The 27,478-nt window shown below is 39.4% G+C and overlaps 1 protein-coding gene across 2 annotated transcripts in view; it reads right to left on the bottom strand.

Moving 5' to 3' along the window:
- ASAP1 (ArfGAP with SH3 domain, ankyrin repeat and PH domain 1) overlaps positions 1 to 27,478 on the bottom strand; it is a gene marked incomplete at both ends in the record, with an annotated part of 142,254 nt that overhangs the window by 71,061 nt on the left and 43,715 nt on the right. For both annotated transcript variants that reach the window (XM_082014975.1, XM_082014976.1), the window contains 2 exons: positions 410 to 555; positions 8,690 to 8,762. In XM_082014975.1, coding sequence (XP_081871101.1) covers positions 410 to 555; positions 8,690 to 8,762 — 219 coding nt within the window. The remainder of the gene's footprint in view (positions 1 to 409; positions 556 to 8,689; positions 8,763 to 27,478) is intronic.

Below are 27,478 nucleotides of genomic sequence, written 5' to 3'. Positions count from 1 at the left end.
CCCCAAACAGTTATTTTTCTTCCAAAAAGTGAGTTTCTCTTTTTGAGGAAAGACAAAACAGCTATAACTACTGGTTTTGGATTTTTAACTGGAAAGACTTCAAGTCAGGTAATGACTTAAAATAAGGTCCATAAAAAGAGATATATAACACCATCAATCACTTGAGAATGATGCCTCAAGTGACTCCTCAACACTTACATTTTTCTTCTTAACTGCCAATTAACAATCAAACACAGCTAGTGTGTAATAACACCCTTTAGAAATAATCTCTGCAGAAATTACTGTGTTGGTTTTTGAAAAAAATTGAAGGCATCTCTAAAGTTATCATCAGTCATAAGGATAATGAAATTGTTGCACTGTACTTTACTTTGGAGAAACTAAAAAACTAAGAAAGTTTGAAACTCCTCACCAGGTTCTTCAGCAGCGTTGATAATTCTTTAGTAAGCGTGGAAAATTTTACAAAAGCTGTGCCAAGATCTGGATTATCCCGACTTAAAAAATTACTTCCAAATTTATCTAGTACTTGTGCATAGTTTTCTTCATTTTGAACATGATCTGCAAAGAAAAGTTAGAAGTCAGAAAGTTTCTTTCTTATAGACAGTCATTTATTATTTAAGCTTATGTATTGCAATACAGTGACAAACCAACTGACAAAACAGTACTTTCAAAAAGCCACAAATTAATGTGTTTACTGAAAATTACAATAATTTCAATATTAAAAAGAACTATTTAGCAAATGGACATGTATCTGCTTCTTTTAAATCAATGACTTGAATTTGTAGTAGTTCAATGAAAAAAGCTCTGTAGTTATTAATAAAGTAATAAGATCAATAGAAGATCAATCCAACAATGTAGGTACATGTGTTTATTTTGTAAACAACATTGTAATTTATATCTGTCTACTTTAATGTAAACGTTCTTATATTGTAATGTAGGATATTTTTACAGAACAAATAAATTAAATAGTATCAGATATAAAACTAAGGAAAACAAGTCTGAATCTGACTGCAAGTTTAAAAGAAGAAACATGTCTTAGAGACAAAGATTCCCTTTTCACCTGCTTTGTAAAACTGAGTAACCGCACAGAATGGCATATATACTGCTATCTAGCCAAAGGCTTGTTTCAATATATTTAATAGCAAATTGGACATCCAGAGAGGTCAGAACCAAGAAGATGAAATTGAAGCCAGTGAAAGTGAGCAAAATCCTTAATTCAGGGATGAAGGAAATTCTGAATTACAGACCATTGTGCCTGAAATTTTTTTTCCTGCTTCTATTTCATTTCCTTATGGCATCTGTTTCCATATTTTTTGTTACTTCTATTTTAGCATCTTTAAATAGAAAATTTGCCACTACAGCCCTTTGGGACACACTTTATCACCTCCATCTCTCTTAGAGGAATATTGTTGGTATTAATTAAATCAACATTTCACTTTAATGAGTTTCCTAGTCTTACTATTTTTTTTCTGTAAGCCACAAACACAAAACCACAGAACTATTCCAACTAGAACAAGTTCCATGCAATGAAAGGCAGGAAAAAGAGAGAATAGTTGCCAATATGTACCATGTTTTTCCCCAAAAGACATGCATTCTTCAAGTTGTCATATTGCCTGGGAGCTTTTGAATTACAAGGGGAGGGGTGGGAATGGGGGGGAGACTGAAAAAAAAAAAGAACGGGGGAAAAAAAAAAAAAGACACAAGTTTCAAAAAAGGCTCATGAACAATGCCCCAAAATGCATTAATCTACTTTGACATTATCTAAGAGCTGATGAAGTGTTAACACTTCTAAGGGTACTCAAAACAACAGTGCCCTAAAGCTCCAACAAAAAAAGTGAAAACCTATGAGGCGACAAAAAAAAAAATATCCACAAACCACAAAACAATCACAATGCCTATATACCAAAAACAAATGCCACACATGAGACAAGATATATTCTAAAATCAGACATTAACACTGAGGCTTTCAAAAGGCCAAGTATTTAATCATATGTTAATGTGGAGCTGAAACTCAAACAGCATGTTTTTAATAAGAGCAAAACTGTTCCAAAAGCATACGGTTTTAATCAAACAGCTTAGCATTAAAACCAAAGACACCAGTATATAAAATATGCATTTTGTTTTGATGTAAAAGCCGTTGCATAAAGTAGACACAGAAGACTATCTAAGAAGGAGCTTTGGCTTACGCAGTCCTGAGCTAAGAAAGTTTAAATGTACCCCACTGCTCTGAGGGAAAAGGAAGGATAGTGGAACAAGGTCAGAAGGAAACCTGCTGGATCATGGAACCCCTGTCCTTGCCAGGGAAGCACTTTTAACCCCACCATATTTCCTAGCATTTTGATTTTAAGTGCTGTGTTGTTTCATAGACCATTTTCAAATGTAATTTTGTAAAGAGACTGAAAAAGAGCTGAAGAAGACCATTTCCTTTTATCTGTGGAAAGTCAAAAGAAATTCCCGGTCCGAGAGAGGAAGCAGGAAGCACATCATTGTCCTAGAACAATATATAGGAAATTCTCAAGAATCCCAGATCACAAATCACCTAAATCTAGACATGAGGCTTTGATTATGATCTAAAGGGAAAACTTCTGTAATTACCACACACATACACACAAAATTCAAGTACTGTGTAAGAATAATAGATTTTTAATTTTTATATAAGTATCAACGCAAGTCTCGTAAAAGGAGAAGAAGTATTTTCTGTTGAAGAGGTAAAGTAGTTCCCTATGTGACCTTAAAGGCACATAGATGAACAATTAAATCTGCAACATAGCCTATACTGAAATGCAACGTATGAAAATCAACGTGCTTAAAGTACGTGCTTTAACCTCCCCGTAGATGCCTCATACAAACACAGAAATTACTTCCCCACGTCCTAACAGAATTTCCTTTGCATAAAGAAAACTACCATGTGCGTGACTTGATGTCTTCTTCCTTAGACACAAGTATGGTAGGAAGGACTTTGCTAACCCTGGAGAGAGATACGACACCGACAGCGGTCCGTACGAAGGATAGTGTTTGCCTTCTAGAACTGGCTCATGTCTTCTCGATATCATAAACAAAGCTCAGTACTGTGATGAAAATAGAACAGCTGCCCCAGACAGACATCCTCCTCCTTCAGCAGCTCCTTGAGAGGTGCCAGAACTACGGACATTTGAGGATGGGCTCTGCACCCACTAACAAAGGCAGTTTCCTTCAAAGGGGCTACAGGCAGGGAAAGGGGCTTCACAAACCACCCCCTCCCCAATGGGATCTGGCAAGGCAGCCAGTACCTGAGCCTGTCGAGCACCTCACTACAGAATGGCAGATACAGGGTATAGTATAAAGCAACATACTGGACTGGATATAGCAGTGGTATTTTCCAAGCTGAAAGATGCATCTTTTTTTCTCCACAGTTCACACCTTCAACTGGAGGCAGTTGGACTAGATGATCATTGTAGGTCTCTTCCAACTCCGTTCTGTTCTAAACCTGAGAAACACCCAGCAAAGAATTTACCTTTGTTTTTTAGAAAACCTTGGTAGGGCTCGTTGCACAGCAATGCTGCGGCAACCCTCACTTCTGCACTGTAATGCATATATTGAGCATTATACGTTAAGGGAAGGAAAAAATACAGATGCATCGGCAGACACAAATCCAGGCAACTGAGGAAGGAACGACAGCCACAGCAGCTTACAGCAGCCTTTTGCCACACAGTAGTACTCACCAGAAGCAGGGAGCACTCTTGCTCTGGGCCCCAAATGCAAACACACAACTCTTTCATGTCACTGATTATACTTAAACTACCCGCAAAGAAACCAGAAGAATGGCTAAATTACTGAGAATAATACATCTCCATATCTGGTTAAGTCAAAAAAAAGAAAAAAAAAAAAGAAAAAAAAAGAAAAAAAATCACAATCCAGAATCCTGATCGACTTGAAACTATTTTTATGTTGCACTTATAAAACGGCTTTGTTCCCTGAGTAGCCAGAGGAAAAATAACCGAAGTCAGAGCCAAGTTGCATTTATGAATGGAAAAACATACACATGCAAAAAGACTCAGAAAGACTTTAGAAAAAGCAAGAAAGCTGGCAAGGTTAAAAAGGATGGCAAAAACGTTATTTGAAATAAGAAAGAATCCTTTCTCATTTCATCCTTCACAAAGCTGAACTGTAATGAAAAAGTAATAGAAAAAAAAAATATTTGAGCAGCATATTCTTATCTGGACTTGATAACAACAATAATGCCTTCTGGACTGAAATTGCTGAAGGGAAAAGTAATAAAAACCTCTTTTTTTAAAGATTTGCAGAGCAAGGAGCATCTCAGCAAGTCTACAAGTTTCTCTAGATCATCATGGTGTAAGAGCACTGAGAGATAAGCCAGCCCAGAGAGGTAAACGGCTACTTTTTGCATCTATGTTCATCACTGCCGTGCTTGAAGAAGTCCTCATGGAAGAATTTTATTTCAATGCTGTTTCAGAGAGTTTATACCAAATCTGAGTGGTAACAGTAGTATTCACAAAAGCTGACAAAATGAGCAATGGCAAGCCACTTAAACCCAAGTACAAAAATATAAAATAGGCAAACTACAGAGTTGTAAAGTAAAGCCTCTTATTTCTAACAGCCTCGATGCTACAGGAAGAATGAGAAGCAAATATAATAGCAATTTTTAATAAGAGCTCCAGAGAGAACCGAGAATTCAAGCACGCACCAGCAGAGCAATAATGCTGACATATTCCTTGGGCAAATTTGTAGAAACGAAAGTGCAGAACAGAACTGGTAGACATGTGGATAAATACAAAATGCTGAACATGAAACACAGATTTTATAAAAATAAATTTTTACTTCACAAATCTCTGCCCCCCAGGGGATCAACAAGCATGTGGGGAGACGAAATCCACACTAAATGATCTGTTTGGATTTCTGAAAAGGTCTGTCCCTCACCAAAACACTAAGAGGAACTAAGCAAACAAGGAATAAGACGGATGAGCCTCACACAGAGGAAAAACAGGTCAAAAAGATGAGCTGGGGGAAAGGAAAGAATCAAGAGTTCATTTTCTCAACAGAGGGAGGTCACTAGTGAAGTCCTGTATAGAACAGTGATAAGGTCCACATAGTTTAATACCATACAAATGAGTTAGGAAATAAAATTCATAGTGATAAACTCTGTTGTTCTCCATACAATACTATAAATTATTCAGGGCAATAGAAACAAAAGCTGACTCCAAAGATTAATCTGTCTAAACACAGACTACTACAACAAAGATATCCATATTGGAGCTTGGGGTCTACCCTTCCCCTTACATATTTGTGGGTGATTGCAGAAACAACTCAATACAGAAATCTATTTCAATAGGTAGAACGGACGATACAGAATAAAGTTTGGATTCAATCCACCAAAAAGTTGTCCAACACTACTCTAGCAAGCTTTGGGACTTCTAAGTCCCCTACAAACTCCCCAGAACATGCAAAAGTCCCTCAATTTGACAACACATGAGTCATTCTGATGGACTTGAGGCCAATGCCTTGAGATATGGACAGGGCCAGTCTCCTCCTCAGGGGAGTCAAGGCCTGAAGAGCATGCATGGAACAACTTCATAAGAGCAAGGGTACATTTAACTGGATTTATGCAAGACCATGTATAATAAAGGTTTACATGAATTTAAATTCCTTAGTCAAAATGAATTGTAGAAGTCCATTAAGAAGTATCACGCATCACAGTATCTGTCCTGACTCATGTCATTCCCGGCCTTCATATCATTGTGAGTTGAGACAGTGTTAAAAAATAGCTAAAAAATAAAAAATCATTCCATCTTTGCACCATTTTTCTACTTCCTCAAGCATCTGTTGTTGATCATTGCAGGAGACCACATGCACTACTGGTCTGGCTCAGTACCTTTAGTCTTGCATGGATTTTATGTCTTTATTTCTCCATTGTGTAAATTCTTTCGACTATATTTGGGAGTTATACCAGGGAACTAATGAAAAAGAGCTATTGAAAAATCTACAACAAAACTAATTGTGCAATCTACTGCTGTTACAATTCAATCCAAATGTTATGGGAAAGCTAGTCAGAACAGATTCACCCTGAAGTTCAAGCACCATTCTCATAAGATGGGTTCCTAATTACAGACGCAGTCTATCACGCCAGAAATAAAGGGCAAGCCAGATAAGGAGAAAGTGGTGAGAAAGGGGGATCAATTTGTACGTCTCACTGGATTTCATAAACAGTATGTTCTCAAATAGTATTTTCAGACAGGGAAACAGGGATGGGACCTTTTTAAGGGATTTCCACATTTCTGCGCTGCTATGTTTTCTTTTCCACAGCAGTAGATCTAAATCTAAATACGACAAATGGGTGAGGGATGTGCACAGGAAAGCAAAAAGTATTTGGGTGACATTTAAGCTCTCTTCGTAACATAAGAGAGCCCCTGGCGGTTCAGCATTCAGCAATGAAGAGGAACAAACCAACACACCAGGCAGCTAGGACCTTCTGAAGAATTGTGGATGATACATTGCATTGTGTGAATGTCACTGTTCAAATGTTGCTTCAGGCAAACAAACAAAAAAACCAACCCCAATACAAACCAAAAAATCCTAGCTATGTTGGTAGGGCATGAATTGGATTACTGAACTGAAGAAAGAATTTCTATTGCTCCTGAATAACCATTTCTCACCAGTCAAGCCAGAGTTCTCAAAGGAGGTTATGAAGCAGGGGAGTTTCAAAAAACATTTCCTACTCTAGTAGTTTAAATACGGTCTCACCTTCTAGGAAACAATTAGTTTTTCCAATTCCAATTTCCAAAAAATTCTGATTTTGAGTTCTCAAGATCTAGTTAGAAACTTTCTTTTGAAATACTAAAATAGTCACCTAACTTGTGCTTGAAGTGACAATGCATTTTGGTAAAAACAAAACCACTTTTTTTTTTTTTTTTACTATGTTTTACGTGCAGTTAAACATCAATAAAATCCACTTTTATCACTGAAGCATAAGAAAATAGCTGGCTTAGCAATTCTCTTTGTACAAGCAAGAAAAATGAGTTTGAGTTTTAATTCAATCACTTTATTTTTATATTTATTTTTACAAGGTTTCACATGTATAACACAGGCTTTTAGTCTGGCTCTTACTAACCGTAGTTTATGTTTATCAGTTACTGCATGACTTGCCTCCTGTGCACACCTTTTCAAATTATAATGTAGCCTAGCACGACAGCATTCTGAAGAGGGAGCTAGAGTATTACGCATAGTGCTTTCTTTATCCAAAAGAACTTATACTAACTTTTACCTTTGAAACAAGACTTGTTCAAAAAAAGAAAACAAACAAACAAACAAAAAGATGAAACCAGCGATCTAACTACCTCTGGTCCTTTTTAAGTACAGAGACAGCCAGCTAAAACCATTAGCTAGCCTTCTACTGCTTTTCCTCAATGTGACTAGATAGTCATATAGTGCGGCTTACTTAAAGGCATTGAAAACAAGATTACTTTTATTACAATACTTAAATCAAATAATAGCTAAAATCTCCAGTATCTTTTATGTGTTTCAAAACAGGCAGAACATTTTTCATGTGTTCTACAATGTTAATCAGTTTTGAAATTCAGTAAGTACTTTCAAAAGGATAAGCTGCTTGGAGCATCTGAATGCTTTTAAAAGCATAAAACTAAACACACATGTACCAAATACTATTCTCACTTTGTATCAGGCTTCACAGTCTATTGGGAAAACATTCATCATCAACTGAAGTTACAGAAAAGCTAATTAAAACATGGTGCTAGTAAAGCAACAATATTAGCCATTGGCAGAAAAGTTAAGAATCTCAGTGCAGTAAAAAACCACACACTTCCATAAACATGAGCTAACAGGACAGCACACAGCATACCAAAACAGCACAGAAACTAAGGCCACTCAGAAGCCACTTTGCTAAACTGATTATTACTGGTGGGGAATAGGAGCTGTGATTTTCAAAACCCCAGTATTTACAACTAGATGGTTATTAGAAAACGTACAGCTCTGCTACCATAGTTGTTAGACCTTAAGTGAAACAGAATTAGAAGCCAGGCATACTTTATAACAGTTTTAAAACCTCATTTGTGTGCTGATCTGTGTTTGATCATTTGTACTGAAATCAAACTGATTATCAATTCATATTCCAGCCACCTATCATCCTATCAAAGTTATTACTATAGCTTCAATAAAACATCAACGGAGCTTTCAAACAAGCAAAACAATGATAAACTTCCATTATTTTATCTAAGAAGGGAGATATGTCATTTTTATTGTGCATGTTATGAGGGGAGAGCCAAGTGTTGAAGGAATAAACACATCTATCTGTAGACATTTCTTTTTACTTATTTTTTAAACTTTTTAACAAGTTTTCATTCTTATTTCACTTAGAAGTGCACTCCATAAATTCAATCTAGGACATTCAATCTAGACATTGCCAAGGTTAAGTACTTGAACTGTTACGACAGCAGGAAAATTTACCCATGGGAATTCTCCTAGACGCCTTTGAAAAGGAATATGAGAGTGAAAGAATTGGAGAACATGTTAATCAGATGTATAATCAGAAGCAGAGAAAGAAAATCTTTAAATCCAAACACTCCTAAAACAGATAAGCATCTCTTATGGTATACACTTAAACAGGATAAATTACAAGACACGTCTCAAACTTGAAATCAAATGCTTAGGTTCTCATGTAAAACTGAAAACAATGTCTTACCTTGCCCCGAATTATATATTGCTTTCACAGATTTTTTCACCTTCTGTAGGGCAGTTCTGTCTTGATCCAATGCCTACAATAACAACAAATAAACAAACTTGAAATATTTACTTCATTAATCAACAGCATACACTATAGCATTTTCAAAGAAGCAGACAAGTAGTTTCACAGGCTGGAAAAAACTGCAGATACAACAAATTCAGCCTGCAGGAAGCTGGAGGTCATTCAACCCCTTCACAATGAATTAAAAAACTGAACTGAAAACACTTGGAAGGCAGAGTAGAGCAGCAGTGACAATGCTAAAAGAAAAACACTTTTAGTTTTGCAAGAGACAAAGCATTTATTGAAATTGTAATATATTGGGGGGGAAGACAAGAAATAGTTAGCTGATGCTTCTACTACAGCTCTATAGTTTCTACTACAATTAAACTGCCTGTAAAGTTGTATGGTTTTCCCACAGTAGTAGTCTTCCATCTATAGACATGGATTATCATGCCAAACTCTTGCCCCAAACTCTGCAACAGAATTTTATAAATACAGAAGATGAAAAGTAGCAAATCAAAAGAAAAAGGACTAAGATCTGACTTTGAGCAACGTAATGTGACTGAAAGGAAATATTTCTAATAATAATAATACTCAAATATGCTTTTTCATGATTCCATCATTCTGAATTTCAAATTTTCTGCAATAGTTTCAAAATCCGGAAGAAAATGTTATTAAGCAGTGATGAATTTAGGATTATATTTCTAGGTACTTCCTTTTTAAGCAACGTAACTTCTCTCTACCCACTGGCTGATGTACAAAAACAAATTAACATGAGAAAGAACTATTATGATACAGCAGAAAATAAAATCAAAGTAAACATTAGTCTAGACTTGTGGAATTAAGAACCTTAAAAGCCACATACTGGTATTGTGCGCAGTGATCCAGTTAATTTCACTGAAGTATGAGTTTCAGACTTAAAAAGTTGTATATGGTTCCCTGCTATCCATGGAGAGCACACAGAGAAATGTTTAAATAATTTCCTATATTTTTTCCCTATGTAGATCATAGGCAATTTCCCATCACATAAGTAAAGTTAGATCAATAATCTCAAGTTTTAATGAAGCTGGCAGTGTTTGCCATATTATATTCATATTCAAATCACTGAAGATTGGAAACCTTGCACTCAGAATTACTGTCAGGATAGCAGCCCAACTGAGACTGTTAGCTGTTGTAGACCACAAAGTTCATGTTGCAGAGACCCATTGGTACCCATATTATCCAAACAGCTAAAAGACTGGAGCTCCTGTGGGATTAGTATCAGAAGACTGGCAGACCAAGGCAGAATGTCAGCTACTCCTACAGCAAAGTGTACCTCATCAGAGAGGGTCATCACCAGCAACACTACAAGTGAAAACCAATAAGCAGAGTTTTTTCACTGTCAAAGCTGAGATGATTAAAGTATATTGCACTGGGCATTAAGAGGCTCCAAAAAACCACAGTAGGAGCTCCAGGTCAACTAGAGTGTCAAGCACTGGAGGTGGTTATACATGAGGGTACTGCTCCTAGGTAAGTTGAAAACACTGAGTGTTTCGGTGTACGCATGCTCACAGTAGGAACCCACATAGAAAGAAGCCAATTAATGTATAATAGTTCTATTTTGGAGTGGCCCAATTTTAACCAAGCAAAATGCTATAGTTGAACAATACATGAAAGTCTGTTATAAAAGAAAATGTAGCATTTCTGTTCTTTAACTGAAAAACACCATATTCTCAAATCACATAGCCACATCTGTGGCAGCTAAAGCTAGAAAGTTTGGAACCACAGAATTTATGTAAGTGCTTTCTAATACTATATCTCTAGTTTTTCATTTGCAGCAGAACAATGGATTCAAACATTCAGAACTGCAAATATCATTATTTCTTTTGCTCCCCAGTAAAATATTGGATTTTACCTGACTTTCATCTTGACAGAAAGAATTAAAAATTCTAAACTTAATAAAATATTAAGAACTCTGTGTTCATTTTCAAGACAGTGCACAGCAGGTGATTCTCCTTGGATTCATTTGCAAACACTGTCAAAAGCTGTTGCTTCTGCTTGCATGCTATGCAAGACAGTTGTTATCATACATTTCTACTGAAATTCTCTCCGTCTTCAATGACCAGAAAAAAATGTTTCACTTGTCTACTGAGAGTTTGAATGCAGGATAGTATTAGAATTTGAAACCAATATTTTGGAAAAAAGACAATGGTTAACATTGATGACATTCAGAGACAAAACTTTGTATTAAGTTCTAATATTGAAGCAAACTGGACACTCAGGAGGAGAAAACAAATACAGAACCTCCAAGAAACGTCGTACTTGTTCCTAAAGATGTCTGTTAAGAAGACTAGGGCAAATAGACTAGAAAAATCATCCAAATTAGAACCAATATAGAATTAAATTTAATCACTAATATGGGAGCGGGAGGGAAGGGAACATTCATTATTTTAAGAGAACAATCACCGAGCAAAGCAATATGCAGACATGACACCACTGCCTGAAGGAGCCAGTGATCTAAATCAGAATGACATCACAGGTCAATTTTCTATTTTTATATTTGCAAATATGATCTTTACATGAACTAGTTCTTCTTAGTCCAAAACTCTCTAAATAAAACAAATCTGCACACACTTACAACTGTATACCAGGGCAAAGTAAAATGCTTTCCACAGCGGAAACCCAATCCTATGTAGGATTCTAGGTATATAAAACCTGGTATCTAGGGGTGTTTTTTGGGTGGGGTTTTTTTGGTTGGTTGTTTTTGATTTGTTTGTTTTATATAACTGTACATAGCTTGTTTCCAAATACATTACATTCCTCTTCAATGCCTTTCGCTGGTAATTTTTAGCGGCATTCTGCTGCAAAGGAAGGATGTTGCACTAAATGCTCAGTTCAATTATTATTCCAGAGTAATGTTTTAAGCGTGTTCAACTGGAAAGGAACAGCCTTGCTTTCCCCAGTTAGGTGGAAGCATGCTTTTACAGTACCTGTTAATTTTATTTTCCATTATTTAGAATACTAAGTAACTTTACTCCTTAGAAAACACAAAATCTGATCTTCCAGTAAGCAACATACAGTTATATTATTGAAAACTACAAGGAGGCTCTGTGACAATCTCTAGGTATTCAGATGTGCTCCTTCCTACACACTCAACTCCCCCTCATCACCACACATTACTGGAAAATGCTTCTTTCTTCATTTCTGTGATACCACCTCCCAAGAGGCCTTTTTATCTTCCCTCGGAGAACATGTTCTTACCCTCTTATGCTTTCTAAAAAGTCAGATAATTTACTAAAGGTAACTGCAACTCAGATTTGCTACCTCCTTGGCTGAAAACGGTTATTCTGGAGACAAGCTCCATCTTTATTCAAAATAAGCATAGAATCATAGAATCGTTTGGGTTGGAAGGTTCCTTTAAAAAACATCTAGTCCAACTCCCCTGCAATGATCAGGGACATCTTCAACTCAATCAGGTTGCTCAGAGCCCCGTCCAACCTGGCCTTGAATGTTTCCAGGGATGAGGCATCTATCACCTCTCTGGGCAACCTGGGCCACTGTTTCACTGCCCTCATTGTCAAAAAATTCTTCCTTAGATCTAGTCTAAATCTACCCTCTTTCAATTTAAAACCATGATCCCTTGTCCTATTGCAACAGGCCCTGCTAAAAAAATCTGTCCCCGTCTTTCTTAAAAGCCCCCTTTAAGTGCTGAAAGGCTGCAATAAGGTCTCCCTGGAGCCTTCTCTTCTCCAAGCTGAACAACCCCAACTCTCTCAGCCTTAATAATGCAAAATTAGTGTTCACAAAAACCCTTGGGACATATTAGTGAAGACATGAAGGAAAAAAAAATCCAAACCACCATATTTAATCTGCTTATATAAAATTAAACAAGGAAAGCTCCTCATATTCAGCAGATTTGCTATGCATGATCTCTGACATACGCTCTATCAAGTTTTCATATTCCTACATTCCCATACACTCAAGAAGAAAACCTTCTGATCGTGCAAGCTCAGTTCTTCTAACCAACCAGTTTGGAATCCCCCAGACAGTCACCCCAGATTTAATTTCTCCTTTCTGCTAAAATTTAGCTACTTCGAACCTAGTCTGCAATTTCAAACCACCAACCTAGTTCATGTGGCCATGGTGGTGTTGGGTTGATGGTTGAGCTTGATGATCTTGAAGGTCTTTTCCAACCTTAATGATTCTGTGATTCAAATCTAAGCAAGCACTGCCTCTCCTTCCTCATACCAGGGCACTCATGTTGGCTACACTGTGATCCAGTTCAGGAGCTGCTGTGGTGACCTCAGCTCCATGAAAACCAGGCGCTCCTTTTGAACACTGTGGATTTAGCTCACCTTCCATCAGTGCATTCCACATTGATAGAAATTTGTACTTACAGCTACCATTTCACATTCAGAGACAAGACTTCTTGCAGCATCCTCCCTAAAGTTGTACATTTACTGGTAGCTATTCATACCAATATAAACACTGGAACACTTGTCTATCTATGGAAACAAAATCAAAATAATTTTAGTGTGGAGGGAAGGCGAGTCCTCCCAAAGGATCATTTCACTGATGTAGATCACCGGGTAGCTGCCTGTACACTTTCACCAGTATGACACAGCACACAAAGTCAGTACCAGCTCAGGAAAGGTGTATGTTGACATCTCATAACCCACAACATAGCCCTCTCTGCTAGACGAGGCAGAGCCCTGCACCGCTCTTCACGCAGACAGACACTGCTTTTGCCTCTCTTCAACTCTCTTCAACCTAATCTCTTCTCAGTAAGGGGTATTTCTATTTCTGGGCTGTGCTTTGTTTTAATAGCTTCTAAATTTTAAACCAGAAATTATACTACTGTGCAGTGTGTAAAGTGCTAGATTCTGGATTGCTATCTACCTCTGACATACTAAAAACTGCCAAACTCAAATTTAGATAGACCACTAATTGTATCTTTAGAACATTGTGCCTTTTTATTCTGTATAGTTATGTATGTATTTGTGTGCATGCATGTGTACTAAGATGTGTGTTTTTGCATGCATGTGTGTGTCTGTAAAAGTCTATATACTAGAGATCATACTTAAGAATGTATGGCGTACTTATTCCTAATAAACATGAAAAGCATGGTTTGAGCAACTCAATCATCCTTTCTTGACTGATGTAAAACTACTATTACAGAAACTGATCACAAAAGTGTTTTGTATACATATTAAATTTAGCTCTTTTCAAGAAATCAGCATCATCCTAGAGGCACACATTTGCACAGGGGACACTACGGCCCCTTCAGCCCACTAGATCTACTAAAACACCAAACATGTTTTGTGTACCTTGCAAACCTTTACAATTTGAAGAGGAAAAAAACCCCACTGATTTCTGTTTCAGCCTTACAATAATAAAAAAACAAGTGTGGCTCAAGACACTGACAACCACATCAATATGCCAGCATACATTATTAATCCCTTCAAGTAGATTATTATCCAGAGGAGATGCAATTTCCAGCTGGAACAAACTGCTCATCCTCGTATCAGAGGACGTTTAGAATTTCACCCCATTTGTAGGAGGTTTGCCCTAAAAAATTTCGTATCCTATCACAACCAAAACCCACTCATAAAATAATACACCAAAACAGATGCGTTTCAAACAATTACGCTATTTTGCACAAGATAAACCCATGACAGAAGCCTGAAGGCTATTAGAGCATGCACAATTTATGCACTCATGACAAAAAATCCCCCATGTATTTTAAGAAATTATTTTCTTATATTAATAAAACAATCCATAGGAAGTATAAAATGGGTATAATAAATGTTTGGTAGTCACATGCATGTATTGTCAAATACAAGTTTAATTATTTTGCAGAAAATACATGGATGATATATTGGCTTCGAGGGACTAAAGTAGTAAGTATCTCACCAATTTACACAGTAATCTAACTCTGGCACAGAAGTGACAGTTACTATTGTCTGTACTAGAAAACGTGCCTGCCATCTGCTCGGGTCCCAGTTACAATATCCACATAGTGAAGTAGAGCAATGGCACCTTACAAAGTCATAGCTGTTCAAAGTCACGGTTGTTCAGCACCAGTATCAGTTTTCTTCACAATAAAATCCAGACTTTATCAGATGGATAATAAACGCAGCCTAGACAGGTTCATACATTATTCCATGCCACTGAAATTGCAGCAAGACAAACCCCCATAATTTCTCCAGTGAAATATAAAAAGAGAAGAGTTAAGTTGGTCTCCCGTAGCTTACCCACTCAGAAAGGAGCAGACAACCAAACACTTAATTCTGTAAATGGAGAAATGACTGAAACCACCCTACCCGTCCTTCCCTCTCCACTCAGTTTGGACTGGCCCTGCCAGTCACCAGTCTGAAGTCTGTTTCCAATTACTGACCCCAGCACGTCTACATGACAAAAATAGGGTAATGGTTAAGAATTTTCTGGAGACACTTAATCCCTTCATGTAAAAGATGGACATAGAAAGGCACAGTTTGAACTTGTCCTGAATTACTTAAAAACCCAAAGGGTCCAAATGAGAGAAAGCAAACAAACAAAATACCCACATCAACAAGCACTTATCACTGTAATAACTGCCACCCACATCATTTAGTACACCATCACTTACCAGCTACTCCCAAAATAAGACCAATTAAGAGATAATGTTCCTTTTAAAAAATCGTAATTTCCCTGAAAATTGGAAATATCAAGTGTTTAACCATAAACCAATGAAAAGAGCTCAAGTAATCAAATTTAGGAAATACTTTTTTTTCCAGAAAATACTTTTTTCAGGTAATGTCAAAGCTCAACAGAGACCCCATCAGCTGAACTTCTCTCACATGTCCTGCTCTTAGTTACATGGCCTGATGCAACTCAATAGCCTCTCTCTGAGCTGGCTTATGTGAGAAAAATCATCAGTCCTTCTGCAAAGGTCACATCAGACGAGCAAGCTCATTCACATAGTCTCTAAAAAAACTTGCAAAAATAATAGTCACTAAATTATTCTTCAAGTATCACTCAAATGGCAGCACAGTAGATACCGCTTGTAAAAGAGCTCTCTAAAAACTTCAGTATAGCTAAGTTTAATTTGTTTTGACAACTGATCTTTGGATCTCTCTTTGCAACCACACTCCTACCCAGAAGCCTCTTCTGCAAGAGCGTGAATGCAGGCAGTAATTGCTGGCTATGTATGATGACTCCTAGATAAAATGAAGTTAGCATCATGCTTTTCCTAATGAGCATGGAGCAGACATTTGATCTTGTGCACGCTCTGACACGTTTGGGAGTATTTAATAATATTTTGGGCAGTTCCTTCCTTCAAGTTCTCAGTTGACTTACATTAATGTTTCTCAGCTTAGCTCACTTTGTGCACAAGGTACATTTAGAAATAACTGAAAAATAAAACGATGAGATTTGTTCCCAGATATGACAATGACACAGATGAGATTCATTTTCTAACTTCTGTTGTGTAGGAGATGCTGAAAAGCCCACAACTAGTGACAACAAATGAAAACATCCACTGACAAATACAAAATTTTCCCCACAGGCACAGGCTCTAAACCAGCTTCCACTGGGTAGAAACTAATCTTGGTGATAAATATCATAGAATCACAGGACAGTTTGGGTTGTAAGGGACCTCAAACATCACAGACTCACTAAGGTTGGAAAGGACCTTCAAGATCATCAAGTCCAACCATTAATCCAGCGCCACCGTGTCCCCTAAACCATGTCCTGAAGCACCACATCCACATGTTTTTTGAACACTTCCAGAGATGGCGACTCTACCACCTCCCTGGACAGCCTGTTCCAATGCTTGACCACCCTCTCAGTGAAGAAATCTTTCCTAATATCCGGTCTAAACCTCCCCTGAGGCAACTTGAGGCCATTTCCTCTTGTCCTATCACTAGTTACTTGGGAGAAGAGACCAACACCCACCTCGCCACAACCCCCTTTCAGGTAGTTGTAGAGAGCGATAAGGTCTCCCCTCAGCCTCCTCTTCTCCAGACTGAACAACCCCAGTTCCCTCAGCCGCTCCTCATAAGACTTGTGCTCCAGACCCCTCACCAGCTTCGTTGCCCTTCTCTGGACACGCTCCAGCACCTCAGCATCCTTCTTGTAGTGAGGGGCCAAAAACTGAACACAGGATTCAAGGTGCGTCCTCACCAGTGCCGAGTACAGGGGCACAATCACTTCCCTACTCCTGCTGGCCACACTATTTCTGATACAGGCCAGGACGCTGTTGGCCTTCTTGGCCACCTGGGCACACTGCCGGCTCATGTTCAGCCGGCTGTCAACCAGCACCCCCAGGTCCCTTTCTGCCAGGCTGCTCTCCAGCCACTCCTCCCCAAGCCTGTAGCGTTGCATGGGGTTGTTGTGGCCGAAATGCAGGACCCGACACTTGGCCTTATTAAACCTCATACAGTTGACCTCGGCCCATCGATCCAGCCTGTCCAGATCCCTCTGCAGAGCCCTCCTACCCTCCAGCAGATTAACACTCCCACCCAACTTGGTGTCATCTGCAAAATTACTGAGGGAGCACTCAATCCCCTCATCCAGGTCATCAGTAAAGATACTGAACAAGACCAGCCCCAGAACCGAGCCCTGGGGAACACCGCTTGTGACCGGCCGCCAGTCGGATTGAACGCCCTTCACCACAACTCTCTGGGCTCGGCCGTCCAGCCAGTTCTTTACCCAGCGAAGAATAAACCTGTCTAAGCCACGAGCTGCCAGTTTCTCCAGGAGAATGCTGTGGGAGACACTGTCAAAGGCTTTACTAAAATCCAGGTAGACAACGTCCACAGCCTTTCCCTCATCCACTAGGCAGGTCACCTGGACACAGAAGGAGATCAGGTTGGTCAAGCAGGACCTGCCTTTCATGAACCCATGCTGGCTGGGCCTGATCCCCTGGTTGTCTTGCACATGCCCTGTGAGCACTCTCAAGATGAACCACTCCATGATCTTCCCCGGTACGGAGGTCAGGCTGACAGGCCTGTAGTTCCCAGGATCCTCCTTCCGGCCTTTCTTGTAGATGGTGTCACATTGTTAAGCTTCCAGTCTTCTGGGACCTCCCCTGTTAACCAGGACTGCTGATAAATGATGGAGAGTGGCTTGGCAAGCTCCTCCGCCAGCTCTCTCAGTACTCTTGGGTGGATCCCATCAGGCCCCATAGACTTGTGGGTGTCCAGGTGGCTTAACAGGTCCTTAACTGCTTCCTCCTGGATTATGGTTGGGTTATTGTGCTCTCCATCCCCATCTTCCCGCTCAGGGGGCTGAATACCCTGCGAATACCTGGACTGGCTATTAAAGACTGAGGCAAAGGCGGCATTAAGTACCTCAACCTTGTCCTCATCCTGGGAGACAATGTTCCCCACCATATCCAGTAAGGGATGGCGATTCTCCTTGCCTCTCTTTTTGTTGTTAATATATTTGTAGAAGCATTTTTTATTATCCTTTACAACTGTGGCCAGACTGAGCTCTAGCTGAGACCCTCCTTCCATGGGCAGGAACATCTTTCACTAGATCAGGTTGCTCAAAGCCCCATCGAACCTGACCTTGAACACTGCCAATGACGGGGCATCCCCAACTTCTTAGTGCCAATATTCTTAACTTCACACTGGCAACAACGTGCCTTGAACCAGTGACGACTGGTTGAGTCGCTTTACTATCGTTCACTATATACAAACTCACTTCATTATACCAGTCAGCTTTACTACTACTAACCAGAAACCTAAGACAGCAAAACCAGTCTTTCTTCTTCAAGAAGAAAATTTACCAGTTCTCATGTCATGGCAAAACAATTTTACCTATTTCTTACTCCAGCAGCAGATATACAAACTAGCATGATTAATAGGGTAAAATATGGTTAAAGCTCAGAAACCAGCATACCCTTAGCCAGGCCCACAGCTCCTGAAGATACCATCGTACAAGATTCCCATGTTGCGTGCACGACTTCTCCTAGCATTAAAGCTGCACAGCACTAGCAAGTGGTTGCACAGAACACAAATAGAAGAGTCTTCCTACATTAGAAATGCTTCCATGTTTAAAAATAAGTAATGCTGTTGCCCTCTACTTTTTAGCAAGTCATGGCATACTATCAGTCTTCTTTTCCCCTGAGTTCATCCTACTTGTCCACATTAGCAATCTGCTAAGTACTGTTTTAAAAGCACAAAGGGAATGTTCTTAACAATCTAAGAAATACAAGCTGATTCTGTACCTGTGCTCTTGCAAAACCCTCCTTACTCTTTTTTCAAGTCCGGCGGAAATATATTAACTTCATCATGAGTATTGGCTACGGAATACTACCCTACAAAAATCTTTTTTTTCCAGAATAGAAATATACATTTCCATAGAAATAGTATAGATGGGAAATTTTTTATAAATTTATTCAACATACTTGTAATTTAAAAAACCCAATACACTATAAAATGCCATTTTTATTTAACAAAATCTAACCTAAAAAGCTTATATGCAAAAGACATAACTAAGTACAACTCAAAAGGGTCCAAAATAGAAGAAGATTATTTATTTTCTAGAACAATCAAAAAATAAATACATCAGAAGACAACAAAGAGTTGAGGTTAAGGTCTTCCAAAAGGAAGCAAACTGAGGACAGGACAGCATGCAAACAGCATAAACACAAATGCACTACATGGACATGCTAGCAGACACAAATTTATTAGAAAGAAATATGATTCTTAGCAACTTGAATAGGAAAAAAAAAAAAGCACAAAAGTCTCTGGAGAATTGCTCCTTCCCCACCATATCTGACTGTAAATTTCACTAACAGGAGAGTTGCATCAGAGTCAAATACCAGAAAACATTTTCCTCCCACATTAACTCTTCTCTTCCTTCTTCTTTGAAACCACAAAATATTTTGCAGCGTGCTCTGTATTTAAGCTGTTATCCCAGTAACTCTCAGGTATTACCTTGCCAGGGAGGCACTGGAGGAGGCACTAGATCAGGACTCGTGAGTTACGATTACTACCACCTGCTCAGATAGCAAAATTCTTCAAATATTGTACGCAGGTTCTATGAATGTTACAGGAGCTCAAAAGTGACACTTGGGGATAAATAAAGTACTCACTCAGCCATTGCCAGCCTCGCAGTGGTGTTGCAATTAGAAAGTATGCTTACACCTCCTGGCTCTACAAATTTCAATCAGTATTGGTATTTGTTGATATCTGTTATCAGCTAGCAGCAGAGCTATGGAGGACATAAATATATACATGGTAGACCAAGCTGCTTCAAGATGTTACTATTACTGCAAACTCTTTTTTTTTTTTTTTTTTTTAACTGCATCAACTGAGGGGTGGGGGGCATTGTCCCTTACTTGAGAACAGAAACAACCCATGCTCCTTCTCCTAACACCTGATGAAATACTTAAATGCATATAATGATGCATGACTACAATATTCTATTTCAGAATTATTCTGTTCAGAGAGAAAAAGCAGGTATATTAATGCATTAAAATTGTTTTACATAACAAAAAAAAAAAATCTGTTTGCTGCAAGCTGCAGATTTCAAGAGTTTCATTAGGTTTCATAAATGGGACTTCCATTACAACACAGACCTTGAAGCCTACTACAGCATTCTGGGACAGTGCTTACAGCTCAGTTTGAATTTGTTACTGGAGACTGCTACGGAATAGTTTGGGTTGGAAGGGACCTTTAAAGGTCATCTAGTCCAACCACCCTGCAATGAGCAGGGAAATATTCAACTATATCAGGTTGCTCAGAGCCCCGTCCAACCTGACCTTGAATGTTACCAAAGATGGGGCATCTATCACCTCTCTGGGCAACCTGCGCCAGTGCTCACCGTCCTCATAGTGAAAAATTTCTTCCTTATATCTAGTCTAAATCTGCACTCTTTTAGTTTAAAACCATGACCTCTTGTCCTATTGCAACAGGCCCTGCTACAAAATCTGTCCCCATCTTTCTTAGAAGCCCCACCTTTAAGTACTGGAAGGCTGCAAGAAGATCCTCGCAGCCTTCTCCAGGCTCAACCTCAACAACCCTAACTCTCTCAGCCCTTTTTCACAGAATGCAATGGTGTTGCATCCCTCAGATCGTTTTGGTAGCCCTCCTCTGGACCCACTCCAACAGGTCCATGTCTTTCCTGTGCTGAGGGCTCCAGAGCTGGATGCAGGACTCTAGGTGGGGTCTCACCAGAGCTGAGGTGAGGGGCAGAATCACCTCCTTTGACCTGCTGGCCACGCTGCTTTGGATGCAGCCCAGGATATGGTTGGCCTTCTGGGCTGCGAGCGCCCATTACCAGCTCATGTCCAACTTTTCATCCACCAGGACCCCCAAGTCCTTCTTGACAGGGCTGCTCTCCATCCCTTCATCCCCCAGCCTGTACTGATACTGGGAGTTGCCCTGACCCAGGTGCAGGACCCTGCACTTGGCCTTGTTGAACATCATGAGGTTCACATGGGCCCATTCCTCCAGCTTGTCCAGGTCTCTCTGGATAGGCTCCTCTCACTCCTTCCTTGTTCCAGCCTCGGATCCCTCCCACGGGAGACAGTCCTCCAGAAACTTCTCCAATGTTGGTCCTTTCCACAGGCTGCAGTTCTTCATGAGCTGCTCCAGCCCGGGTCCCCCCACAGGTGCCATCCTTCAGGAACAGGCTGCTCCAACCTGGGTCCCCCACGGGTGCCGTCCTTCAGGCACAGGCTGCTCCAGCCTGGCCCCCGCGGGGTCCCAGGTCCTGCCAGCAAACCTGCTCCAGCCGGGGCTCCTCTCTCTCCCCACGGGGCCACAGGCCCTGCCAGGAGCCGGCCCCAGCGCGGGCTGCCCACGGGGCCATGGCCTCCTTCGGGCATCCCCCTGCTCCGGCGTGGGGCCCTCCCCGGGTGCGGGTGCAGATCTGCTCCCCCGTGGAGCTCCATGGCCGCAGGGGCACAGCCGGCCTCCCCGTGGGCTTCCCCACGGGCTGCCGGGGACCCTCTGCTCCGGCGCCTGGAGCCCTCCTGCCCCTCCTGCTCTGGGCTGGGGGCTGCAGGGCTGCTCCTCTCACACATTCTTGCTCCTCTCTCCAGCTGTAGTTGCTGCGTGCCATTTTTCTTCCCTTTCTTAACTCTGTTCCCCCAGAGGCACTACAACTGTTGCTGATGGGCTCGGCTTTGGCCAGCGGTGGGTCCATCCTGGAGCCGGCTGGCACTGGCTCTGTCGGACATGGGGGAAGCTTCTGGCAGCTTCTCACAGAAGCCACCCCTGGAGTGCTCGCCCCCGCCCTTGCCACATAAACAAAAATGAAAACTTTTACAATATACAACAGGAGTTGTGTTTCTAATCATTATGATTTGGCTAGAGGTGATTTAGAAAAAGTTTCCCCTTACAAAAGGAAAAAAAAAATAACCACAAAAGCATACTTCAGATGTGAAGTATTACTTTTGAATTTCAATGTCATGTTCTTTGATACAAATATATTCACTGAACATATTTAATTTAGTGGGGAAGTTACAGAAAAGGAAGAAACACAATAATCGGAATAGTAAATGCTAATGTTTTAATAAAAGCCTCATCTAAAAACCTCTACTTTTCCCTACACTGTCTTTTATTTCTTTTAATCAACATGCAAAACTAGCATAAATGTATGTTAGAAAACTAAGATGCACATCTCATCTTCACTGTGATAGAGAAAACCAACAGACCTCTAAAAGCAATATAGGCCACAAAAACCCCAACTCACATTACATGTGTGTAATACATACTATGTAATGATATATATGCTTGAATTAACAGAACAATTCTATATGCAACTTAAGACCAGAGTGAGTTCTGCCTTCTCGATACACAAGTAAAATACACTGAAATGAGAAGGGATACCCAACCTAAAGCGAAGGCCTATCATCTAATTTCAGTCTCCAGGGCTTAGTCGGAAGACGCTAGCATGCGTTATGACCTCTGGCAAGCTGGTTAAATCCAGAAAGGAATTTCTGACTTACATACAAACGCGTAAGCCACAGCAATCAATCAAGGGTGAAAGAAAAAGATATACTAACAGCACTGAAATCCTACAGCGTAAAGGTAATCTTAATCTGCCCAAACTGTGTATGTGCACTGACAAAGTCATTGGGGCAACACAGAAGCTTCCACTTGCCCTTCCATAGGAAGGACACTTTATATACAGTGCTGATGTTAAAGGTAATGTTTTACAACCACAATGAAGCTTAAGATAATTTAGCAGTAATTTCCAGTATGTTAGGAAACAGTACGAGTGCTTGCAAGCAAACTGCTACTTACCCCACAGCATTTTTTAACATAGTATTGTGTTTGGTATAAATATTCCTACACTGTTTTTCTTTTAAGACTGTACTAGAGAACAGATGCCCTTATTCTACAAATTTTCTTAACAATATTAAGCTTCAGACATAATTTATAGCAAAGTTCCTAAACATAACTAAAGTACACCAGCGACAACTTTCTTTAAAATACTCACTGTCAGATATAAAAATAGCTGCACTGTATCCCATTTAGAAAATGCAACTGAATTGTCTGGTAACAGATTTAACTGAATATTGTTAATATAAATAATGCCACATTTATGACAAGTATACAGTTGTGCTACTAGTTGAACAAGTAACTGTTTTGTTAGGGAGTATTTAGCTGCAAAAAAAAAAAATCCCAATTTTATGACATCTTTCAATTACATTGTTGAATCATTTTGGAGACACTGTGAAGCAGCTCATACAAATTGGCAAAAAATAGAAAAGTTTTCAGGAAGGCAAAAGTCTTAGGAATAAGCTCGGAGAGAGGTGACTCTTTGAGGTCCTGGGGCTTCTAAAGCATTCAAATTCCACAAATTCAAAAGCAAAAATTAAGTCAAACATAACAACTTTGCCATATATGCAGCACCTAGGTAGAAGGTTCATGTTCAGTGGAAGTAGAGAAGCCCACGCACAGTCATCCTTCTCTTCCTCAAACTAGGGCTTAAAACACTTGTGCTAGACTCCCAGGCATACACCCACACTGAACATCAAATAATTGTGCAACAAACTCTGCTCTAGAAAATGTTATTTCAGTCCATTTTTGTCAGATAAAACAGGCTTTGTACATAACTCGCATATAGTGAATAATAGGCATAAGGGACCTTAAACACAGCAGTAAAAATTAACTTCATGGAAATCAATACTCTTGCTCTGCTAATGGCAACAGCAATAACAGCTGTAGTCTCGCAGCAGCTATTGACTTTTAGTTTATTTTGCTTGCAGTAAAAAAACCCCAAAACCCAAAAAAACAACCAAATGCTCAAAATGCTCACAATTTATCATTTCCTTGTGATATTTGATATTGTATGGAAAATAGGTTTTCAGTCTGTTTACTCTTGTCTCCCCCTTTGGAAGAGGCATTCCTACATCCATTCTTCAGATAACTACTACTTATTTAAGGGGATTTAAAACATACGGGTCCCTGGACCTTGTCATCTGCAAGAAGCAGCAAGGAAGGTGAAAGCAGGATCAGCCTCAGTAAATCATCAAATAGCATTTCCCCCAGGATTAGCTAGAATATAAATTAAAGCACTCAGGGCAAAACAAAGTTTGGAAATAACACTTTTGCGTACAGGAAGAGTCAAAAAATACCAGTGAGATGGAAAATACTGTTGGGTTTTGGGTTTGTTTGGTTGGGGTTTGGGTTTTTTTTTTAAACAGCAGTCTTACAGCTGAAAAGGATATGTATCACTTCAAAAGAGTACAAGTTGGCAATATTCTTCTCTAAAATAAGGAACGTAATTTATGATTCAGGATCGAGAAAGGAATTTGGGAAAGCCAATGAAAACCAAGACTGCTACCACAGGGTAACAAGAGTGCATGGACAAAGCTGATCATTACCATGTAGCTTTTCATTCTTGTATAATATGTAACTAGAAAATATAGGGTACGCTTAAACATAAGATAAAGCAATGGCATAGTTTAAAACCCACCCAGAGAGCAGTAATTACACAATAAAGTATATTTAACTGGAAACCAAGTTATTCCTATTTTAGTCCAATGATTTTTTCTTTTAGTTGCACAATCCCCCCCCCGAAGCACAAAATTAAGACTAATACTAAAATCATTATTTTATGGCATTTATCTTAATGTTACCTTGGTTCTCAAAAACAATTCATTCATTCCAGCTCTAAAAATTACATTAGCTAATCCTAATGGATGCAGTTAGTGCTTCAATAAAGTTAACATATAAACATCAGTCTTGAAGATACTCAAGCACCTCACACAATTGATGAATGATATTACATAAAAACCAGACTGACGTACCAGAACAATAGTAGATTAATAGGCTGCAGTATTTCAAAATTAAATAATGGCAGAATAGCTCTCACAAAGTTACAAAGAAGCAGCTATGAACAGAACATGAACTTCTACATTTATGCAACAGTGTACTCTCTCGACAAACACCCTTAGACTTAGATGATATGGGGCACAACCCAATGTTATCACCAATAAATGTAGTACCTTTTCAGAAACACTTTCACTTAGCCAGAAAGATACTTTCTTAATTTTTAAATTTCTGCAGCTTCTTCATTGTATTTTTTAATAAAAAAAATTAAAACCTCCCAATGCAATTTAATTCAGTTGAGGCAGATGAATGAAGATGGGTTTTTCTCCTTTTCCTTAGGAAATAACAACTGTTTCACTGTTTCAGATATCTATAGATGTCTTATACACTAAATGTATGCATATGCTTAAAAGATTCTCTTTGGAACACAGAATGAATGTATAGAAAAAATGGTGAGTAATAGCATGAAAATTTGGACAGGAAAGATGAAATGGTTAAAATCAGTAACATTCCAGCTGGTATATTATGATCAGAAGCAACAGGTCAACAGGCATCCCTGCAGGTTTTTCTGGAAAGGTGGAGTGCTCAGCTGCTCCAGAGGACCCAAAAAAGACGGTTTTCCTGTTTCCCTCTGCCAACCACTCATTCCCACTACCTCCTTCGTACCAGCACACTAGTGTCCAAAAAATCACAAAGTCAAGAAATTAGATCATATGAAAATTGCCCTTTTCATTGAGTTATGGCTACCACAAAGGAGGACAGCTACACATGTGGTAGCTCTACCCCTTTTAATGGATGCACAAATTTATACCAGATTAAAATTGCCATGTGACTATAACCTGGGAAGACAGATGATATTTAATATTTCAACTACATTGAGATATGTTCTAATCCCAGCTGCATCCCTTGCAAGCCACCTACTTTTGATCTGTGAAGATACACTTTGAGACTGTAAAACTTGGATCCTTAGAAACCAACTCTGTGAAAAAGCAGCAATATCCATGCATGCAGGATTTAAATTCAATTTTCTCCTTCACCAACAGGGGCGACTCAGGCTACAGATTTCCTCTTTTAGTTTCACATTCTTTCTCTTGATTTTAAAATGGTTATATCCTTCAGAAACTCAGTCAACTATTTAAACTACAGTAACTAACTCTAGTTCCTTAGGCCTTTTCTCATGATCTTCACAAATGTGTAAACTGATGAAGAATGGACTTAAGTTTTACATTCACAGCTATAGAGAATTACTGCACTTGATGATACCAATCATGCAAAATCTGAAAAGTACTTCATGCAACTTTCAGTGTGCTGTATTAACTCTCTAGTAACTGAGTTTAAATATCTACTGTTACTTTTATAAGACCATTTATCCCCTGACCAGGCATCACTCCAAGAAAGCAGCACTTCCTCTCAGCACACCTCTTGCTCAGAGAGAAGTCATTATTTACTAAAGGTGAGCTTAGTTCTAAAGGCCTGAAGCTGGCCTTGACAGAGAACTAAACAGAAAGAAAACACTAAGTGATGCAACAGAAGTTGACAGTAGCTTTTCCAGCTACTTTCCATTTACGTTGAATTTCCTTTCACAGAACAGTCCCTTCAAAAGTCCCACCTACTCGTCCTTATTACCTGAGACAGTACATGCAACCCTTCAGATCTCTGGAGAAGAGCACAGAGCAAGACAGAGGCCAAGCACCCTGCCTGACCTCACAGGCCTATAAAAATCCCAAATGGCAAAGAGGGGTGTATATCCAACGGCTGAACACAGTCTATTCTGACACAAAGGGCAGAGGATTTTAAACAAACCAGTAGGTAGCAGATTCAAAATAAAAACTAAAAAATGGAAAGGCATAGAGTTTTGCACTGCATATGGTAAGCTGTGGTGGAACTCCTTGTGTATCCTAAAATCTTATATGCTTGGGGAAAAAAAAGGGGGGAGGGGATAAAGTCATGAAAGAGAAATTCAGCATGGCTGTTAAATATAAATTTAACATCTTTGTTCCGCCATACCCTGAGCTGCAAGTTACTGAGACTGAGAGATCATACTGAAGAAGGTACCCCTAACATGTCTGCTGTGGGCTACATCAGAAAAGATCCGAGGCTTTTATCAGCTTCAGGACTGTACCAGAACAGCTGTTCTTCCACTTGCTAATGGTATTTCTGTTAGGTAAGCTGCAATGAGAAAGAATTCACCAGTAGATAACCATACATGCACAGTACCAAGCAACAGGCAGACCTCAGTGAAAAACTGGAAAAAAAACCAACCAAAAAGCCCTGTAGCAAGCTAGGACAATTTTTCCTCTGCCTTCATATAGCTTTTGTTTTCTTCAGATCTGAAGACCAGCTACCATTGCAAAACCCCAAAAAGCTATTTATATAGAAGGGGGAAGATTTTCTGGAAAGTTTAGCAATAATTGAGTAGTAAGGTATTAGCTGAACAAGTATGTTCACTGGGACCAATAAACCATTTCATACATTTTGGTTTTTAAATGTA

The sequence above is a fragment of the Phaethon aethereus genome (assembly GCF_964289735.1).
Source record: "Phaethon aethereus genome assembly, chromosome: 2".
Taxonomy (NCBI): domain Eukaryota; kingdom Metazoa; phylum Chordata; class Aves; order Phaethontiformes; family Phaethontidae; genus Phaethon; species Phaethon aethereus.
The sequence above is the reverse complement of the archived record's forward strand: the minus strand, read 5'-3'. Positions and strand labels throughout refer to the sequence as shown.